The sequence below is a fragment of the Cornus florida genome, unplaced genomic scaffold (genome assembly GCF_030987335.1).
Source record: "Cornus florida cultivar Cherokee Brave unplaced genomic scaffold, ASM3098733v1 CherokeeBrave_3.0.0_Hap2_Chr05, whole genome shotgun sequence".
NCBI classification, from domain to species: domain Eukaryota; kingdom Viridiplantae; phylum Streptophyta; class Magnoliopsida; order Cornales; family Cornaceae; genus Cornus; species Cornus florida.
In genome coordinates this window covers 69,679,930-69,702,819 of record NW_026775575.1, presented here as the reverse complement: position 1 = coordinate 69,702,819, position 22,890 = coordinate 69,679,930, and the positions used below count along the sequence as shown (strand labels likewise).

General features: G+C 37.9%; 1 protein-coding gene and 1 pseudogene across 1 annotated transcript; one reads left to right on the top strand and one right to left on the bottom strand.

Moving 5' to 3' along the window:
• Positions 1-3,456: 3,456 nt before the first annotated feature.
• On the bottom strand, positions 3,457-4,638 carry LOC132309428 (uncharacterized). Its single transcript, XM_059807739.1, has 2 exons — positions 3,937-4,638; positions 3,457-3,600 (listed from the first exon to the last, which is right to left on the bottom strand). The coding sequence occupies exons 1-2, from the start codon at positions 4,636-4,638 to the stop codon at positions 3,457-3,459; spliced, it is 846 nt and encodes a 281-aa protein (XP_059663722.1).
• A 4,354-nt stretch (positions 4,639-8,992) lies between these two features.
• Positions 8,993-9,091, top strand: LOC132310793 (small nucleolar RNA R71; annotated as a pseudogene).
• Positions 9,092-22,890: the final 13,799 nt, after the last annotated feature.

Below are 22,890 nucleotides of genomic sequence, written 5' to 3'. Positions count from 1 at the left end.
ATAGAAAAACTAGTGTAGAGATTAATTCCCAAATAATCACACATAAGACAACATGTAATCAAATAGAGAATCAATAGAAAGAATTAATCCTTATGAATCATGTAATAAATAATTCCTAATTTAATCACACATAGACGTGTAAATAAACTAGAGAATTAATAGGAATAATTAAATCATAGAAATCATAGAAATACACCAAGATTCATTAAATTCATAAGGGTGGAACACTAATCACAACAATATATATAAATCTCCAAAAATAGAAATACAAGGGTTTAGATTACACAAGACTTGGGGCTCATCCAAGCCCTAAGTATAGATCTAGCCAATCATGGAGGAAGTAGATATGGTCATGGAATCAAGCTCCAAATATGGCTCCATCTTTTTCTTCTTCCTTTTCTTCTTTTTCTTCTTTGAAGCTCTAAAAATGGAGAGAGAGAGTGGTCTAGAGATGGATCTTGAGATGTGCCTCCACTTCCCTCTTTTCTTCTAACCCTAATCTATAACTTTGCTAGAGAGAGAAAAAAATACAATGTAAAAAAAATAAAAAGATAAAAAGTTTATTTACAAAATGGGTCACTTTCCTTTATATAGAAGGTCCTTTTCTTAGTCACAAAGTCAGGAATATTGCCCCAAAAATATCTAATCCCGTACTATGTGGTAGGTGGACTTTTGGGCGCACACAGGAATAAGACAGCTCGTTGCCAGCAAAAGTTCGATCGATCAGACAAAAAGTTCGATTGATCCAACTTTGATTTTCGATCGATCCAACTTTGATCGATCTCAGAAAAAGCGATCGATCTCAAAAAAAGTTGGATCGATCCAACTTGGCAGATTTTCAGCATCAGCCTCTTTTTGCTCCGGATCACCACTAAGACTTCGTTTGACTCCAAAAAGGCCTTAAGAAACCATTTTTAGCCCATTTTAATATTATTGACCTGAAATAGACAAAAACACAAATAAGTACTAAAACGGATAAATAAGATAGATAAAGGTACTAGAATACTCAAGCTTAAGGGGTTTAAATACGCACTTTTCAGCGCTCATCACACCCTCAAACTTAAATATTGCTAGTCCTTAGCAATGAACTTCAAAGTAAAGAAATGAAATGAACAAGTAATTAACTATGAACTAGAAAGCAATAAATGGATAACGCCACTTTCGTAGGGAACACGATTGCATTTAGTATATGCAACAAGCCTTTTAAACCCCTAGGTTACCCCTAGTGGACGAGTGAAGTCTCGTGAGGGTTTCTAGAAATGATATCCACAAATATTAAACTCATTCTTTCTAAAGAGGCACCAATATTGCAAACAAGTACTGGGAGAAAACTACTTCAAGAATGTAATTTTTCAAACATTTCCAAGCAATCTCCCAAAATCTTAACATTAAGCAATCAAGTATGGTCCTCCACACATCAAGAAAATGATCATATAAATCAAAACAACTCTAGAATTCTTTTTGAGTGGACCGGCATCAAATATGTTACTATCTTAACCAACTAAAGAATTAATCACATCCTTACCTTCAAACTAGCATACAAATCTAGTACCAATCATCAAGACAAAAAGTGGACCTTTTATTAAAGCTTTATTGTTCTAGGTGCACTTATTTTATTTTATTTTATTTTTAGGATCAAAAATGGAAGCATGGTGCAATGTGTTGATCTATTAAGCTTTCTAGCGATTCATGAGGTCGAGCGTTAGGTCAATGACTCCCAAACCAGACGGCTTTGGGACATTAGGCGTTCAAACACCCCTACGGACTTGCAAGCTCAAATCAATTAGGTTACAAATCAAGACAACCTCCATCTAATCATTTCCCACTTCTCACCTTTTGGGAGAAGTCCTCACTTTTTATTACTTTTGCTTTTGCTTTTTTTTTTTTTTTTTGTAAGTAAGTTCAATTATTAACCTAGAGTTTGGGCCCTCCACCTTTCGGCGCGAGAAGTTCAGTGCTTGATGAGGTTAGAATCTCGGTTACTTAGTGAAAATGGGTTGTTATCCACATTTATCAAGAATGAAAGCTTTCAATGCACTACTAGCTCAATTGGGATATAACCAATTCAATAATTAACAAAGCATGTATCCCACAAATGAATGCTAGTGTGCGTCTATGCTAGTGTAGAATACTAGAGTGAATCTCAAAATAATCACAAAATCATGATGATGTGGACCACAAATGCAAGCAAGATATTAATCTTTCGAAAAATTTACTCCTAAATGGCATCCACAAGGCATACAAGGAGTATTGGACTCTCAAGTCAAGCAATTTTTAAATTCTAAGCAATATAGTCCTCAAAAGATCAAAATCATCGCTAAAATAGATCCCAAATCTCAATCATACATTTAAAGTTCAACTTTAAGTAGAATGCAACAAAGTCACCTTACCCCCAAAATAAATCATTGCACATTGTCCTTAATGTGCAATGAGAACAATGGAAAAGATGGAAAGAGTATACCATGGTGATAAAGACATGAAGCTCGGCAATGATCCAATTCGAAAGATGCCTCCCCCAAACTTGGAATAAACAACCTACTTGAATAACCACACTAGCAAACTCATATCAAATATCAAATGGGATAAGAATAATCAAATCATGCATTCTAAGGCAATATAGCACAAGATGAAAGAGAGATATGAGATCAAGCCCTAGCTAAAGCATAAAGTGTGCATGACTACATATAAGGGCACAATGGTGAAAAGGTTTTATATTCTTCTTTTTATGAAGCAAATATATACAAAATGCAAGAAAAATAAAGAATAAAATGAATGAACAAAATATAAAAAGAAGAATAAAGAAAGTAAAATGCAATTAAAGAATATGTACAATGCAAGAAATGAAAAACAAAAAGTATGTACACACACAAAATAATGAAAAAAAAAGTATGTGCCATTTTTTTTTAAAACATGCAAAAAAAAAACGAAAAATGTAAGAAAGATAAAGAAATAAAAATAAAAATGAACATGTATGATACAAAAGATAAAAGACACATGTGTCATGTGGGTGCTAAGTTTAACGTCTCTAACTAGACGGAATGCTATATTGAAAAACCGTTTTTTTTTTTTAAAATTAAAAATTAAAAATTAAAGTTAAACAAAATATTTTTGGATTTTTTTGGAAATACGATAAAAGGAAATAAAATAAAATAAAAGAAAAGAAAAATATTTTTGGGAATTTTTTTTTTTAAAAAAAAAAAAAATTGAAAAAAAAATAAATCTTTGAAAGTAAAAATGAAAATAAAATAAAAATCTTTTTGGAGTTTTCGAAAATAAAATAAAATAAACAAAAATATTTTTGTATTTTTAACAAATTTTAAAACTTTTTTTTTTTATAAGAGAAAAGAGAGTAAATAAAATAAAAGAAATAACAAAAGTCAAAGAAGATGAAAAATAAAATAAAATAAAAATAGAAAGAAGAAAAAGTCAAAAATTCAAAGGGGCAAAGCTGTGATCCTAGTCCAGGTAATCATGAAAGACACGGTTGATTAGGTCCATGAATGCTGTTGGCGTATTAGTTATACCGAAAGGCATAATGAGAAACTCATAATGTCCATACCGTATACGGAACGCTATCTTTGGGATATCCTCATCCCTAACCTGTAATTGATAATAGCCTGACCTCAAGTCAATCGTCAAAAAATAACTGGCTCCCCTTAACTAGTCAAACAAATCATCTATCATTGGAAAGGGATACTTGTTCTTGATGGTGGCATGATTCAACTTCTGGTAATCAATGCACAACCTCAAAGAACCATTTTTTTTCTTAGCGAACAAGACTGGTGCACCCTACGGTGACAAAATCGGTCGGATAAAACCTTTCACCCTCAAATCATCAAGATGTTTCTTCAATTCTTCCAATTAAATAAGTGCCATACGATACGGTGCTATAAAAATCGGTGTGGTACCGGGCATCAAATCGATAGCGAACTCTACCTTTCGATATGGAGGCAACTCAGTCAAGTCCTCCGGAAACACATCTAGAAAATCACGTACAACCACTGGATAGTCAATCCCATGAAACTCAACATCATCATTGATAAATAGGCTAGCCAAGAAGAGCCCTTGACGATTCCGACCTCTAACACTATAAAATGAAGGAGTGAGAGAATCACACCGATCTCCCATAAAACAGAAACAATCCCCATTCGGGGTACACACTGACACTCTACCCCTGAAACAATCAATAATGATTTTGAAGAACGACAACCAGTCCATCCCAAGAATGACGTCAAACCCTGCCATCTCGAGAAGGATGAGATTGAACTCTAGTACCCGTCCGTCAATGGTAATGGAACAACCCCGACAAACTCTACTAAGAGTGACTAAACCCCCAATAAGCGTGTCAACACAAAGCGGTATGTCTAACTGACTGACCTTTAAAGCCAATGCTCGTGTAAATGATGAAGTGATGAAAGAGTAAGAAGCACCAGAATAAAACAATACTTGAGCCCAAGAATGGAACACAAGAAACATACCCCTGACAACTGAAGAACTGGATGATGGCTCGGCTGAAGTAACTACATACACATGACCCTGAGTCCTCTGCCCCTGAGAACCACCTACCTGATAACCTGACTGCTGAGTGGGTGCGCTTGAAGAAACCCCTCTGCTTGGTCGAGAACTCTGAGCTGTCATAGCTGGCTGAGATGACTGAGGTGGTAGTGGCAGTCAGAGAATAAGGTTGGATCAGATAATGAGGTTGGATCGATCAAACTTTGAGATTTTTGAATAGGAACAAATATGGCTCAGATCCATCTTGAAGTGCTAAGATCGATGAAAGTTAGATCAATCGAACTTTTCTTGAGATCGATCGAAGTTGCTGAAATTCTAACCTTTATTTCCTTTTACTCTACTTTGCTCATTTATTTGATTCATCCCAGAATTGCTTCATTTCTGTTCTTATTTGGCTGAGTTAGCTTATTTTGGGGATAAGTACCTGAAAATGGAAATAACACGAAATCAATAAAAAATGGTAAAATAAGATGGATAATGGTCCTAGAATACCTAAGCTTAAGGGGTTTAAATACGCACTTTTCAGCACTCATTACAGCCCCAAACTTAAATATTGTTAGTCCCTAGCAATGAACTAGAAAGTAAAGGAATGAAATGAACAACTATACAACTATGAACTAGAAAGCAATAACTGGATAACGCCACTTTCGTAGGGAACATGATTGCACTTAGCATATGCAACAAGCCTTTTAAATCCCTAGGTTACCCCTAGTGGATGAGTAAAGTCTCATGAGGGTTTCTAGAAATGATACCCACAAACTTTAAGCTCATTCTTTAAAAAGAGGCACCAATATTGCAAACAAGCATTGCGAGAAAACTAGCTCAAGTATGCAATTTATCTAATATTTCTAAGCAATTTTCCAAAATCTCAACATCAAACAAGCAAGTATTGTAACGACCCCACTCTACCACATGGTATGATATTGTCCGCTTTGGGCCTAAGCCTGCACGGTTTTGATCTTGGGCTTTACCCCAAAAGGCCTCATACCAATTGGAGGTGATACACTTACATATAAGCACTTCACCTTTCCTCTACCCAGGCAATGTGGGACTGTGCACCCATAGCTCGCCAGTGTGGTAGTCTGACAGTGTCTCTTGCACTTGCCCACGGCACACTCGCCCACAAGGTCATCACAATTTACCCCCCTTGGAGGCCCGACGTCCTCGTCGGCACACTTCCGGCTGGGTCAGGCTCTGATACCATTTGTAACGACCCCACTCTACCACATGGTATGATATTATCCGCTTTGGGCCTAAGCCCGCACGGTTTTGATCTTGGGCTTTACCCCAAAAGGCCTCATACCAATTGGAGGTGACACACTTACATATAAGCACTTCACCTTTCCTCTACCCAGGCGATGTGGGACTGTGCACCTATAGCTCGCCAGTGTGGTAGCCTGACAGTGTCTCTCGCACCCGCCCACGGCACACCCGCCCACAAGGTCATCACAGATAGGGCTTGGAAGAGGGTTAGATCGATCTGTGAAATCGATCTTCAAACCCTCAGGTTCATTTTTTTAAAAACATTCCCTTGCCAGTTCAATCAATCGAACTGAATCTCAGATTGATCGAACTAACATCGATCTCTCCTAAAAGTATTTTTGAGAAATTTTTTGAATAAATATATATATATATATATATATATATATATATATATTATTTTTATTTTTATTTTTTATTATTTATTTATTTATTTATTTTTATTTTTTTTAGAAAATAAAATAATAAATAAAATAAAATAAAATGACAATAAAAATTAATAAAATATTTTTTTGGAATTTTTGAAATTAAGAAATTAAAACAAAATCAAAGATAGTGAGATGAAATACAGAGATCGATCTGAACAAAATGTTCGATCTATCTGACAGAGAGCTGAAATATACAGGTTTTTGGTTTCAAAATTTTTTTAAGTGTTGGAACTCAAGATCGATCGAACTTGAAGTTTGGATTGATCTAAGGACTTATGATCGATCTGAGAACAAATTCGATCGATGGGACAGAGAGGTGATTTGGATGTCGGTTGAACGCGGGTCGAAAATTTTCTAAATGTTGGATGTAGATCGAAGTTCGATCGATCGAATCTTCCTTGGAGATCGATTGAACTTATGGAAAATGCTCAATTTCAACATAAAAGTGCATGCAATCGTAATCATAGTTCTTAACAATGCATATGAACCCAAAGCCAATATCTAGACTTCGCAAGAAATGAAATTAAAGATAGAAATGAGGGAGGAATAGGGTTGTGACACCCTACGAAATGTCTTGCTAGTCTTTAACGTCTCTAGCAAGACGTTGGGCTCTTTAGCTTGGATCAAACATCTTGTAGTGCATCCCCTCCTCAATGGGGTGATAAGTGCTTTGAACTCCACCCAACAAATGGTTCTTTAAGGAACTTGTTGGATTAAGCTCAAAAGACGTTTTCAGTCCTTGGTCAAGACAATCTTTGGGCTTCCACACCCTTTCAAAACAAGATTTTGAGATAACTTTCTTTGGTTTCAAGGTTGAAGATGGACTTTTTGAAACTTTGGTCTCACACAAAAACTCAATTCCTCCACTTTTGAGGTCCTGACATTTCTCTACAATATTAACCTCTTCATGCTTGTCAAATGAATTGGGGGTTGGATTAAAAATATTCAACTTTACCTTCATGTGGCCAAATAAAATTTTCATTATCCTCGTCCTACAATTAATGTTGGCATTCGCGGTTACCAAGAAAGGACGGCCAAGGATAACGGGAATTTGGCTCTTAGGATTTGGAACTGGTTCTGTGTCAATGACAACGAAATCAACAAGAAAGAAGAATTTATCAATTTTAATCAAGACATCCTCAATGATACCCCTAGGCTTTTTGATGGATCGGTCGGCAAGTTGTAAAATCACCGATGTTGGTTTCAAGTCTCTTAAGCCTAATTTGACATATATCGAGTATGGAAGAAGATTAACACTTGCTCCTAGGTCAAGAAGAGCCCAATTAATGATATGATCACCAATGATGCATGAAGTGGTAGGTGAACCGGGGTCCTTAAACTTTGGAAGGGTGTTATGCTGCAAAATTGAGCTCACGTACTCGGTTAAGACCACTTTCCTAGGTGTTTGGCTTTTGTTCTTCCTCTTTTGGATGCACAAGTCTTTCAAGAATTTGGCATAAGCCGGAATTTGCTTGATTGCATCCAAAAGTGGAAGATTTACTTTCACTTGCCTAAACACTTCCATGATTTCATTTACTTTGGCCTTTTGCTTGTCATTTGAAACGGATCCTTTTAAGGCATCCGGAAATGGAGCTTTTGGCTTAAAAATCTTTTCAAAATTTTTCTTTGAAGTCTCTTCAACACAAGAAGTTTTCAAATCATTTTGCAATTCTTTCTTTTCAAAATCACTTTTCAAATCACTTTTCAACACATTCTCATTTATATGGTCATGCACATGCAATGAAAGAGGAATATGATATGAAACGGGACGGGTGTCAACTTGTGGTTACACCAGTTAACTCTCTTCATTGGACATACCCACTTAGTTGTCCACAATCTTTCCACTTCTCAAGGTAGTCACCGCATTGACATGCTCTATTGTGTGACCTTCTGATGAGGAATAAGTCCCCACAACACATTATTGCTTTTGTGGGGTATTCAAAGGCATTTTTCCTTTCTCTCTTGTATTTAAAGTGCTAGCTATTTGCCCTGCTTGGGTTTCTAGCTTTACAATGGATTGAGAGTGAGAATGAAGTAATTGTGTATTTGACTCTAAAGTGCCCAAAGCGGTCAAAACTTTCTCTTCAAAAGCGGGACTTCTAACATTTCCTTGGGAATATGTTGATTTATTAGGAAAATGAGAATTAGAAAATTGGTTTCCTTGTGATTGGTATGATGATCTAAAACTTTGGGAACCTTGGCCTTGTAGTGGAGGTGGAATGTACTTTCCTTAAAAACCACCTTAGGAAGGGTTTGAGCCCTCCCCTTGGCTTTTCCAAGAGAAGTTCGGATGATTCCTCCAACTAGAATTGTAATGATTGCCATAAGGATTGTTCCCTTGATTCACAAATGTTGTATTTACTTGTTCATGACGCTCACTTTGCACATGTCCATGAGGACAATTAGAAGTAGAATGTAAAACACTTGAACAAGTCATACATGTCTCATTAGATGCATGATGAGAATGGTTAGGGAAGGAACATACTTGATTTGCCGAGTTTTGGTTGATCAAAAATTGATTAAACCTTTGAGATAATGATTTCATTTCGGTAGCAATTTCATTGGAGTGGTCGACTTGATGTAAGCCAACACTCTTCCTACCATTAAAATTTCTACCATTCTTTGAAGATAAAGTGCGATACAAAGAATTTTCACTCATGCTCTCATAAAGACATCACACGTCATCCTCATACCTATCAATGTAAGAGACACTCATGGAAGCATCATTCATGCCCTTGTAATTATCCGATAAGCTCTCAAAGAAATATTGAACTAATTGCCATTTGGTCATGTCATGATGTGGACACTTCCTAAGTAATTCATTAAAGCATTCCCATGCCTCATGAAATGTTTCCCCATCCCCATGTAAAAATTCTCGAATTGAGGTTCTTATGGCATTGGTCTTAGAAACCGGATAGTACTTATTTAAGAACTCTTATTATATTTCCGCCTAAGAAGTCATCAAAAAAGACCTAAGATTGTTAAACCAATATTTTGCCTTGTCTTTAAGGGTGAATGGAAAAATTTTAAGCCTTAAGACCTCTTTCGGCATGTTCGTGTATTTTACGGTGGAATATACTTCAAGAAACTCATCCAAATGCTTGTAAGGTTCTTCACTTAGAAGTCCATGATAATTAGGAAGCATTTGAATAGTTTGTGGTTTGATTTCATAGTGGTGTGCTCTAAATGGTGGCAATTGAATGCATGTGGGTACATTATATTCATTAGGCACATAGTGATCTCTTAAAGCAGGGGGAGGATTAGGAATTGGAAGTGTAACATGGGCACCTTGATTGCCTTGAATGATAGGAGGTGGTGGAGCATAGATTGGCCTTGGCATTCCCAATAGAACTTGGCCTTGTTGTTGTGGTGGATGAATATATGGCCTTGGCATGCCTAATGGAACTTGTATGTTATCATGATGCACATTGGGGTGGAGGATGCCTTATTGGTCTATATGACCAAGGTCCTCCACATGGTCCTTATTGTGTCCTTCCATTAATGAAATGGATTGATTAGAACTACCTCTTCCCCTAGGGTTTCGAATAATGGATTCAAGATGAAAATTTAAAGGGACAAGAGTGGGTCTCAATGATCTACGACCATGCACGCACAATGCAACACAACAAGCAATAATGACAAACACTTTACCTGCACAACAAATCAAAAATCAACAAACTTCCTCCACATTCAATGTTCTCATACTCCCATGCTTTAACACAATATGCAAGAAAAGTAAATTGCCTCCACGTGGGCTCACGATTTATCTAAGAATTGAAATACAGGCTTCCACGAAGGCCGACGATTTAACTAAGGGTTTGAGTAAGAAAAAGTTCACAAAGGTCCTTTAGCACTTCAACTCCAAATTTTTAGGTTTTAGCTTAGCAATTTTTTTTTTTTTTTTTTTTAATTATTTTAGCTTCTTTCCTTTGCTTGCTTAGCTCCTTGCTTGGAATTCTCCTTTGCTTACCTTCTTAACCCAATGCTCCTAGTCAAACAAGAACAAACACAATAAGTAACAAAAATTGAAAACAAAGTAAAGACACGATCAAAAGAGTATTAATTCCTAATTGATTCCACAAATACGACGTTGCCAATCAATCAATCCTGGGCAACGACGCCAAAAACTTGGTGTCACCGGCTATTCGAGCCCAAATTTATGCAATGTGGCCAAGTTTTACATTTAGAAATTACCACTACTACCTTTCACTAAAAATGTAGCTAGGGCAAGTAGGGATCGTCCCAAGGGATTGAGGGTCGCACTTGGTTGAGGAATCAAAATTAGGTTTAGTAGGTCGAGTGATCAAAATAGTGGTTGGTTGGTTGGATTACACTAGATGCAAATTAAATTAAAGTAAGCAATAATGCAATAGAGAGAATAAAAGAGAGAGAGATCTTGGGGTTTAGAGATCACCACTAAGCATACTTTTCTACACCTTTAATGAATAATTAATGAGGGGAAAAAAAATGTATTGCAATAAAGTGTGTGTGTGTGGTTGTTTCAACAAGCATGGATGACAAATTAAGCATATATTGTCTAAACAACATGGTGGATATCACAACATATCAAATTAAGCCATTAATCCTTTTTTTAAGCTCACAACCAAACACATCACAATATGTTGCTTGCTTTCATAAGTATGGAACATCAACAACAAGCATAGATTGTCCTCCCATTTAACAACTACACTACAACTAAGCTAATGATATGAAATTAAATTAATTAAACTAAGGGAGAGGTACAATCCATCAAGAAATGAGTATGAACCATCAAATAAACCACAAGAACATGATATTAAGCACTATGTCTTGACAATCTCTAAATCTATAACATCAATACACATAGACATGCATCAATAACACAAGAAATAGGGACAAACACATGAACATCTATTCTAGCATATATAGACATATGAATATAATGAAATGATCAATTGGAAGCATTACACCACATAAATCATTGAATAAACAAGATTTATATATATATAAGTGTCAAGACATGAATTACAATACAAATCCACTCAAAAATACATAAATCAAGAAGTAGAAAGCATGCTTAGGGCTAACTCTAGCCCCAAGAGGATGTCTAGTCACTCATGGATGATGTCCTTCAACCCTCAAGGGTAAGCTCCATGGAAGAAATCTGCTCCTTGGTTGATGAAGAGTCTCCAATGGTGTCTTTACCCTCTTCCTCTCCTTTGCTTCCTCACTAAGTATTATCTCCTCTAAGAATGTGTATCAAAAGTCTCTCCCAAAAAGTGGCGCATATTCCTTATATAGGTAGGTCAAAAATCACCCCAAATGAGCTGAGTTCGTACACCAATAATCCTCTAATGATTGGATATGTGAAATCTTTTAATGAGTTGGAATTTGGATTTTTTTCGGGATTTGGGAAGTTCGATCGATCGAACTTGAGGTGCGATTGATCGAATATGGCTGAGATCTATCGAATTGAAGTTGGATCGATCCTCAATGGCGGCGCTTTTTTGGATAAAAACAAATCTAAGATATTTTGAAGGTATTTTTGGGAAAAGGACAAAAGTGGTTGGTTGGGTGGTACAACTGGATAAGATCAATCATTTGGATAAAGACAAGATGGTTCGATCGATCAGAGAATGAGGTTGGATCGATCGAACTTTGAGATTTTTGAATAAGAACAAACATGGCTCAGATCCATCTTGAAGTGCTGAGATCGATGAAAGTTAGATCGATCGAACTTTTCTTGAGATCGACCGAAGTTACTGAAATTTCATCCTTTACTTCCTTTTGCTTTACTTTGCTCATTTCTTTCTACTTTGCTCCTTTCTTTGATTCATCCCAGAATTGCTTCATTTCCGTTCTTATTTGGCTAAGTTAGCTTATTTTGGGGATAAGTACCTGAAAATGGAAATAACACAAAATTAATACAAAATGGTAAAATAAGATGGATAAAGGTCCTAGAATACCTAAGCTTAAGGGGTTTATATACACATTTTTCAGCGCTCATCACTTTCCTTCCTTATCATTAGCAATCGCTGGTGCAAACGTCAAAAGCGACGTAAACTTGTTCTCGTACTTAGTGACAGTCATACTTTCTTGTTTCAAACCATCAAACTTTTTCTTTAACTCTCTACACTTAGGTGCTGGAAAGTACTTCTCATAGTACAACTTCTTGAATGTATCATAGGTTATTTTGTCTAGATTGTGGGTATGAGAAATGAACTTCTACCAAATCTCAGCATCCCCAACAATATTATAAGTCGCCAGTGTAATCTTCAACTTGTCCATCGCCAAATTTATGGCGTTAAGATGCTTCTCCACCCTATCCATGAAACTTTCCGCTACGTGTGGATCTGGTCCTCCCTTAAACAAAGTCAGTATCAACTTCAAAAACTTTGCAATGTGGCATAGAGTCTCATCTGACTCACTTGTCTTTGGAGGTGGTGCTGGTGGTGCCGGTGGTGGCACAACCTGTGACGATGATGCCACAGCAGTCTGAAACACATCATGAAAGACCGCTTGAACAACCAACTTAAGCTACTCCTCACTTATCTGAAGAGGTGGATCAACGGTCCCCCTCGCTTGTCCCCTCTTGGTGGGACCAAATCACACAATAAGACATCCTCTTCAACTTGCTCCTGATCCTTTCTACGGGGTTGGAGCTAGAACTTTCCCTCGGATCCCTTCTTGATGGCATAACGCTATAAAATGAGAGAATGGGTCAAAACAATGACACTTATATACACATGAGAGTCCTTACACAAATGACTCGATATGAAATGGTAACACTTAAACGTTTTCCATACTCTTGGAAAAAGAATCCCAACCAATGATAAGCATGATCATGCTAATAATATACTTCAACTTTAAACACTTTACAAGTATTCACATAAGCTATTAAGAAATTAAGCATGCTTTTTAAACAATTAAACACCTTAACACATAAGTACATAAGCAGTTAAACATGTGATCATGTAGGCAATTAAGTAAGTAAACAAATAACTCAACTCCCCATGCATTCCTAGGTAGGCCTCTACCCGCCGTCCTAGTGGTGTTCGAACTATCGCTTTGATACTAAATTTATAACGACCTGAACCCATAGGTCCGAACAGCTAACCGGGTCCTTACCCGAACCCGAGGTTACCTAAGTTAATGCCATTAAACCCAGTGTTATTATATCATTATCACATCTAATATATGCTCCATGAAGGCTCTAAACAACCTCCCAAGGCTCAGGGATAAATGAATTGAAAGAAGGAACAAGATGCACCAAACATCAGCATTTCGGTCGACCGAAGTGGTGCTTCAGTCACCCGAAATGACCCTTGTACCGATCGACCGAAATGGCCATTTCGGTCGGCCGGTTGTGACCAAAATTTTAGTGAGGCTACTGGAATGATCGATCGACTGGAATGCCGATTTCGGTTGGTCGAAATGGCCTTATGAGCTGGAAATTTCCTTCTAAATTGTTATAAGCATGAAAATAGGCAGAAGGGTTGCTATGGGACTTAAAACTGAATGAATCCTGCCCAAACACATTTGAAATGAAAATTTTCATCCCATTCATTCAAAATACAAAATTTACATAACCTTTACATAAATCCCAAAATCATTTACATCAATTGTACCATAATTACATCGAGTTTGCAATCCATGAAACAAAATACAATTTCTAGAATCTATAAGTCTCATTGCCAAATACAACAAGTTGAGGTTTAATAGATTCATGTAACTTAGATACAAAATAACAAAATGATCCTCTGATCCAAGCTAGGTCTGTGGTGGAGCGTCGTCTGCCACCTCTTTTCCCAAACCTGAAAAATGTTAAGATGAAAGGGTGAGCTAAACGCTCAATAGGAAGTGTCTAAGACACATTTCTTATGACCCCATGAATTCACACAAAGAATAAGAAAAACGTAGGCGGGATCATGCTATAAGGGGTACACATCAATAACCACAACAACAAGCATATAATACATGTCATCCAATCACAAATAAGCCATGTATGCTAATGAAGTGAAATGTCATGCCAATGTCGCTCCCCATTTCTGAAACATTTCCATTTCAACTTCCAAACCGTTAGTGCAATCCGACCTTAGGCACCTCCTAGGCGTCACGAAAGGAGGATTGGCTAACCATCCACGACTACAAGGCACCTCCAAGGAGTCGTATCCAGCTTAGTTAGCTCAACCATGCTAGGGTCTCTCCCTAATCCCCTCTAGCCCACACTAACACCACAGACCACTAGGCGCCGCCTAGGCGTCCGGTTTTTACAAATAATTTCAAAAACATTTTCCCAAAACAATTTCCTTTGCTTTCAAAACGCCCTTCACTTTTCCTTCCTAATGAATGCATGAATGCTTCATGCTTCCAAATGCCAATTCAATAATGGAATTTCATATAAGCCACTAATTCCCAATAACAAACAATTACATCATGTTTTAAATGGACAATTTAACATTTAGAACATATCATGGCATAAATTGAACATATATTTCATCTCATTAACTCAAGTAACATGTATTTGAACAAATACTCATATAAACCACATTATCAAATAGAACTCTAAAATACCATAAGCTAATAATTAAATTAAACATGCTTAGAAGTAATTTAAGGAAAGAAAATTCACAAAAACCAAAGAATTTGTGGATTAGAACACCCATACCTTAATGTAGGAGAAAACCCCCAAAATCCCCAAATCCAAGCCCTAAATTTGAAATCCAAAGGTTGGGCTAAATGGTGCTTGGCTCCTATCAAATTGACGGCCTCGACGAGCTTAAGGTAGTACTATCAAATTCCCAAAGATGTGGGAAAATCAAGCTTTGAAAGCTTGATTGAAAGGAAAAAGAAAAATAAAAGGAAGAGGGAGAGAGACTTATGGGGAGAGAGGGAGAGAATGAGGCTTGAATGGCCTCTTGGCCACTAAAGGACTTAGTGGTGGGTCTCACCACTTACAAAAATCCCACCTGTTAACATTTCAACCACAAAATATATACATAAATACCATTTAATTTGGAACCACACAATATTAACTTATAACATAAAATTATGCATGAAATGCAATGGACCCATGACACAACTCCCATACACAACAATTCCGGTAGCGGGTCCCACCCGGGACCTTCCAGCCCGAAAAATAGAAAAATGCTGAAATGGCAACCACTGCATTTAAAAAAGTTTCTGAACTCAATGAAATGCCTTAACCAACTCTTAGACACACCCGGTACACTGCACGGTGTTCGGTACGCAAAATAAGAAAAGATGAAAATGTCCCTGCAAAACAGAAATTCTGAAAAAATGAAAAATTGCGAAAAATAGAAACATTACAAAAGGTCTGGTCCAGCATCCCCTCGTCCTCCACAGTACTCACCTTGACCATTCTTGGCGACATTTCCCTTTGAGGATTCAATATGGACGCTCTACAACTTCCCTTATCTAATGCCCCCACTATCTCTCTTTTTCCTACCACTGCATCTGGATCTTCAGACCCTCCACGTGCTCGGGAGTCCGATCGGGGGAAATGGAAGAGGACTTAATTTGAGAGGGGGGCCGAATCTAATTTGGATGAGGTTCTTTTATCTTAAAGGATCTGGAGCTCTGGGCTAGTTAATCGGACAAATATACCAAGTAAGGATCCTTCCTCAAGTGGCGCCACTGATGGAACTGAGGGGACCTCATCCAACCCCTCTGCGGTGGTCCCCTGGACCCCGAGGTTCGTTCGAGCAAATGGATCGATAGTTGCCCCCAGTGACACCATGTTTGTTCGACTACCATGTCCTATTACTCCAATCTTTGGACTCTTGAGGATGTGAGGCTTTAGATGGAGATGACCAGAAAAGAAATGTTTTCCCGATTTCCTCTCTCTGTTATAGAGGTATCTTGTCTATTAACTCGTATTTTCTTCTTCTCTTTTTTACTTCATTTATCTCTGTCTAGCTTACCTAGAGCATAATATTTTTCTTGTGTTTGTATGCAGACCCTATTTGGGATGGTTACATTGCAGAGGTATCTGGAGGTCGCTGATAAGAGGGCACTTAACCTCTCCAAAGGGTTCAAAACCGTATCCTCTGACTTAAAGAAGGCAAATGATGAGAAAAAATAGTTAAAACTTCAGTTGGCTGCCCTTTAGAAGAAGAAGGATGACCTTCAGATGCCTTGAAGTCTGAGCAAGATGTACGGACTGTAGTGGAGAAGAAAGCCCTGGATGATAGCACAGTGCTCTTGGGCGTTATAAGCAGAGTGGAAGGTGGGATGATCGCTCTGTATGGTTAATTCTCTCGGGGAGGAGCCCTTCAGTATCCTAAGGGTACAGGGATAGGTTCAGTGACTGTTCTCCTCTTGAAGGAAAGATGAGGTTATATGTTGATCCAGATGAGTGCGATCGAGATCTTTGCATTGAACTGCTCGGGAATTATACCGATCCAGCTCCTAACCGGGCCGAGTTAATCTTCGGGGAGTGCAAAAAGATAGTACCTTCCGGGGTCATTCCTCTTGTCACCATCGTTCTGTCTAGGCCCATAACTTCGAAGACGTTGTCCACATTGAGTCTCCATCTCGAGGTGACGAGGTGGTGGAAGATACCCAAGATGATTCAGGGTCGGTCAAAGAGAGCGAGAGGGGTGCGTAGGGATATTCTCTTTGTAATGATCTTGATTTTTCCTATTTTGTATCTTTTAGGATTTTTTAATTTTTTTGGATTATTTTAATCCTTGTCTCGTTTTACGTGTCATTCACCGTAGGGTGTGCTGGGTGTGTTTGAGAGTTGTTTGGAGCATTTTCTTGAGTTCAAGACTCTTGAAAATGCATCTTTGCTATTTCGGTAATTTTCTGTTTTTCGGGCCGGGAAGTCCCAAGTGGGACCCGTAACCGGATTTGTTGTGCATAGGAATTTTTTTTTGGGACCGTGGTATTTTGTACACTGTTATTTGATGTACATTTATGTAGCTATGTGCTTGTACATATGTTGTGGTGGGTTTAGTTTATGTACATTATATATATAATTGTTAAATAAAATTTTTATATAACTATGGGCCCCACTAGGCTTTAGTCATTTTAAATGACCTTGGGTTCATTCACAGACCCTTAATTTTTTTCCTCTTTTTCTCTCGTCAGTTCTCTCTCTCTTTCTCTCCTCATTTTCTCTCCATTTTTCTTTTCTTTTATGTCACAAATTTTTCCTCCCTTTTCCGGCCAATCGGCCGGGTTTCCAGTCTTGGTTCCTGACGAAAAATGTTTCGCTCGTCGTTCTCTATCACATAGTCAAAGGGTTTAATTTTTGGAGGAGTGGTGATTATTTTACGAATTTTTGAAATTTTTTGGATCTAAGGCTTTGGAGGGGGTTTTGGGCCACTTCGAGTCGAATTCCGTAGCCGAGCCTTTTAGAACAGTAGAATCTCCTCGTCGACGGCTACGTTCCCATAGAATAGTTTTTCGTTTTGCCGCCATTGACCTGCGTTAACTTTTGTTAATCGGCATTGACTGCGTTAACTTTTCCGGCCGGGGATGCATTTTGGCTACTTTTGAGGTAGGGATATCTAAACCGTCACGTTTTGACTTTAATTGAGTTCGTTATTTAGTTTCTTGCTAAGCATGCTTAAAATAACAGATATTGGGATTGAATTGTTGATTATGTGTTTACATGTTTATGTGGCAAAACATGATCTAAATGATGTTAATTGTGTATATATATGTACTTAGTTGTAAAGTTGTTTAATGAGCATGCCTTATGTAGAATTGTTCTCCTGAGGTTATATATATATATACATAACAATGATGATGAGTATATATGATTAAGTTGATAAAATGCAAGCATGTGTATTGTCAATTTCATTAATGCAAGATTCCATTCATGGCATAGGTATAGTTTGGGAAAAGCGAGGTTAAAATGATTCTTGTAAAGAAATGTGATTGAAAGGGAATTGTGAGAAAAGGATTTAGAAATGAACCAGGTCTCGCGAGCCCGAGGCTAACTTGACCTAGAGTGGTCGCGGCCTGGTGTAGGGCGTGAAAAGTTGACACTAAAAGTGTCAATCTTGGCTCGGTAAAGTCAGTTAGCGGTTAACGTGACCTAGAGTGTGTGCGGCCCGGTGTAGGGCATGAAAAAGTTATCACTAAGAGTATCAATCCCAACTTGGAAAAGTCAGTTAGCGTTGGTAGGGATTTTGGGTTGGTGTGAGAACAAGCTTGGGATGGTTACGCAATGCATTACATTTCATGGCATTTTGGCACCTATGATTATGACTGATTATGTGATGATAATTTTTTTAAATTGAATGACATAGATTGTGATTTTGATAATTCCCCATGTATGATCCCGACATCTTTTTCCTGTTCTTTGGTTGTTGGCTTAGGGGAGTCCAAAACTGGTGTTTTAGGCATTACCTACTAAGCTTTTGAGCTCACCCCATCATATTATTACATTTTTCAGGTCTCGGGAAGGAAGTGGCGGACTACGTTCCTCCATAAGTTTGAATGGGTTAATGGACTGTTTTATCATCTTTTGTATTTGAGATCTCATTTGTTTTGTATAAGCCTTGGGATGACATGTATATTATGTATGGACCTTGGAATTTACCATAGTGCCTTTAGAAGACCTCGGGTTTGGGTAAAGACCCGGTAAACAATTCGGACCCCCGAGTTCAGGTCCTTACACTCTTTTTCTTGTTTGTGCTGTCGTTTCTTTTCTCTCTCTTTTTTATTTTATTTTATTTTTTTTATCAGGCTGAGAAAGCCTGTCTTTTGTATCCCTTAATTATATATACAAAAGAGAATCTTTAAAGATCTAGCTCTGCTCTTTCTTTATTCTTGAGATGTCATTCACACATAACTCATAAGCATTTGGTGTTTGGTTCACGAACACTGCCTTGCAAATCTTCAACCATGAATTTTCACAAGTGTACTGCATTTGGCCTGTAGCGCCGCTCGTTTTTCACCTGCAATTTTTAGTTTGAATTCCTTAAGTGTTAGGCGGTCAGCTAATGATGTCACTTGCCTCTTTCACTTGGAATTTTAGTTTTGAATTCCTTAAGTGTTAGGCGGTCGGATAATGATGCCACTTGCCTCTTTCATTTAGAAGTTTGTTTGAATTCTTTTAGTGTTAGGCGATCGGCTAATGATGTCACTTGCCTCTTTCACTTGGAATTTTGTTTGGATTCCTTTAGTTTTAGGCGATCGGCTAATGATGCCACTTAACTCTTTCACTTGGAATTTTAGTTTCGAATTCCTTAAGTGTTAGGCGGTCGGCTAATGATGCCACTTGCCTCTTTCACTTAGAATTTTGTTTAGATTCCTTAAGTGTTTGGTAATTGGCTAATGATGTCACTTGCCTCTTTCACTTAGAATTTTATGCATTGGCATTCACCATAGTTATGTATTTGAAAGAAATAAATGTTTTTATTTGAACATTTATCTATTGGCATAAATAATGGATTGTAATCTGAATACAATTCTAATGATAGTACCTTTTGAGATAGGTGGCATTCCAGGGTTTGTTCACCTGTTTGCCTTGTAGTGTTTCGAGCCTGTAGCCCCTTTACCCATGACTTCAACTATTCGATAGAGCCCTTCCTAGTGGGGTTGCATTTTTGGTACTATCCCTACCTATCATTTTAAAACCATTTCCCCTAAGGTGAAGGCTTTGTGTTTGACCTTCCTGTTATGCCCGTGCACCAGGGTCTGTTGTTATAATGCCAGTCGAATCGCTGCGTCTTCTCTTTTCTCGTCTATCAGATCGAGGTTGTGCTCGAGCAAACAATCATTCCTAGATGAGTTCCATTCGATACTTCTAATTGTGGGCATGACATGCTCGGTTGGGATCACTGCCTCGCATCCATAAGCCATGGCGAACAGGTTTTCTTTGGTTGGTCTTCTTGGGGTGGTTTGGTAGGCCCACAACACCTTCGGGAGTTCCTTTAACCAATTTCCTTTTTCTTTTTTCAATTTCTTTTTGATACAATCAAAGATTATTTGGTTTGTGATCTCGACTTGGCCATTTCCTTGTGGGTGGCTGACCGATGCCACTTTCTAGTTGATCCCATATTCATCGAGTAGCTCTTTGACATGTTAATTGTCCAAATTTATGCCATTATCCATCACTATCGATCGAGGACTCCGAATCTGCAAATGATGTGGTTCCAAATGAAGCGTGGGTCACAGAAGGGTAAGGCTCGGCTTCTACCTACTTAGTGAAGTAGTCTGTTGCCAGCAGAACGTACTTGTTTTGTGATCCTGGTCCCACTACATCCATCCCTCATTGAGCAAATGGCCATAGACTTGTCATTACATGAAAGTCCTCCAGGTGCTGATATATGATTGGGCCGTACTTTTGACACTTGTAACATCTTCTAGAAAACCCCTCTGCATCCCTTGACATGTGTTGTCAAAAGTAACCTTGCGTTAGGGCTTTGTGAGCTAGCGATCAGCCTTCAGTATGATTTCTACACGTGCCACTATGGATTGTTTTTAAAAACTTTTGGGACTCAGAGGGGGTTAGGCATCGCAAATAAGGGCTTGAGTATGATCGTTGGTATAGTTGACTGTGGGCGATCGCGTACTTCACTGCTTTTGTCCTGATCGTTCTGGTTACATTCTTGCTCTTGGGTAATGCTCCAGTCATGATGTAGTTCATGATCGAATCGATCCAGCCTGGTACGTATGGGATAACATAAATCCGCTCGGGCTCTCCAGTAGATGGGTGAACCAAAATGTCCATTGGGACTACTCTGGTTAGATTGTCGCCAGAACCAGATACTGTATTTCCTGCCTAATCGGCTCTTCAATTCTCCCCCCTGGGGATTTGGTTAAATTTTATTTGGCTGAACCCCTGCGCTTCTCTCTCAACCTCGGATCGATAAAACTCATTTGTTCATCTCTGGTAATGTAATCCCCCAATACTTGTCTCACTAGCAGTTGAGAGTCACTGAACACATGTAGGTTTTGTATTTGTAATTTCCTGGCCAACCGTAGGCCATCTAAAAGAGCTTCATACTCCTCCTCATTGTTCGTGGTTGGAAACTCAAGCCTGATCGCTTGGGTTAGGAGTGTCCCATCTGGGGTTCTGATTACTATGCTGACCCCTGACCCTGTTTGATTCGAGAAGCCATCAATGTAGAGATGCCATTGGGGCTCTGCTTATGCATCAAACTCGTCATTGGGCTCCTGATCCAATAGAAAATCTACCACAGCTTGCCCCTTGATCACAGTGTGAGGCTCATAGCATATATCAAAAGGACTTAGCTCAATTGCCCACTTAGTGATTCTCCTAAAGAGGCTTAGCTTATGCAGAATTTCCCTGAGGGGATAACTGGTTAGGACTACTATTGGATGAGACTTGAAGTAATGCCGCATTTTGGTCTTCGCATTAATCAGAGCGAGAACAATCCTTTCCATTCTCGGGTATCTTCATTCGGCATCCCCTATAATCTTACTTGTGTAGAAAATAGGCTTTTGCCTTCCATTTTCCTTCTTAATTAACGATGTACTGGTCACCACTTTTGACACTGTGAGATACAGGTACAATGTTTCACCTTGAACTGGTACGGAGAGGTTCGGTGGCTTCTGCATGTATTCCTTATGTTAGCCAAAGCTTCTTGTTGTTCACCTTCCTAAGTCTGCTTCCCTCTAGACCTAATAGCATCAAAGAAAGGTTTACATTAATTTGAAAGACGAGATATGAATCTGCTCAGAGTAGCAATTCTTTATATTATAACTTATACATCCTTGAGTGACTTTGGTACTTTATTATGCACTAGTGCTGTGACTTGAATCAGGCTGGCCTCAATGCCTCTACTGTTGACTATGTGGCCTAAGAACTGGCCAGAGGTTACCTGTAATACCCCTAATTTTAAAAGGATAGTCCTGGCATTTATTTAATTGTTTAATCTTTTATTTAATTGTTTAATTACGTGTTATTTTATTGGTTATTTTAATTGTGTGTTTCTTTTATGGTTATTTACATTTGATTTTGTGTTAATTAATTGATTAAAGTGTTTGGTTTTGTTTTATTGTAAATTGTTTAAATTAAATTGTATTATGATGTTTTATTTGCCTTATTTGAAAATTGGTTTTATTTAATTAATTTGGTTTAAATTAGAATTGTGTTTTTCTATATTTTCACGTATTAGCCGACATAGGTTATAATTTAGGTTATTCTTGGGCCGATTAAGTGTTGCATTAGGGCTCACATTATACAAGGGTTAGGGTTGGATTACTAAGCCTATAAATATACATGTACGAGTTTTACCTAAGGTTTCGAAACAAAACCCATATACGTAGTAAAATATAGAGAGCAACAATTGTGGTTTTAAGAAAATAGAGAGTGGAAACTTGAGAGCTTACAGAGAGGGATCAAGGAGGGAAGCTAGGGTTGTGGGTTTCAACTAAGACTAAACCAAGAGTGACGGAGGTGGAACAATAGTCGGAAACTTCATCGAAAAATTCAGGAGACGACAGTTTAGAGTTTCAAATCTGAAACTTAAGGCAAGTCTTTGTTCTATTCTTTCCCTTTAATCTGTGTTCTGTGCATGCCTAGCTAGACTCCAGGGGTTTAACTAATGATAAAACAAAGTAATCATGCATGCTTAACGGACTGAAACTGAGAGTTTTATGGTTATATATACTTGTGTGTGATTTCATTATTTTCTTGGATCTTTGTGTATGATTTGTAGTTTAACTTGAATATTTACCTACTAAAACACTTAAAATAATT

Excerpts from the sequence above, each read along its gene's own strand:
- LOC132309428 (XM_059807739.1), bottom strand. The coding sequence starts at position 4,638 with ATGACAGCTCAGAGTTCTCGACCAAGCAGAGGGGTTTCTTCAAGCGCA. Across the intron at positions 3,601-3,936 it reads AGTTGCCTCCATATCGAAAG|GTTAGGGATGAGGATATCCC; the intron begins GTAGAGTTCGCT and ends TATCAATTACAG.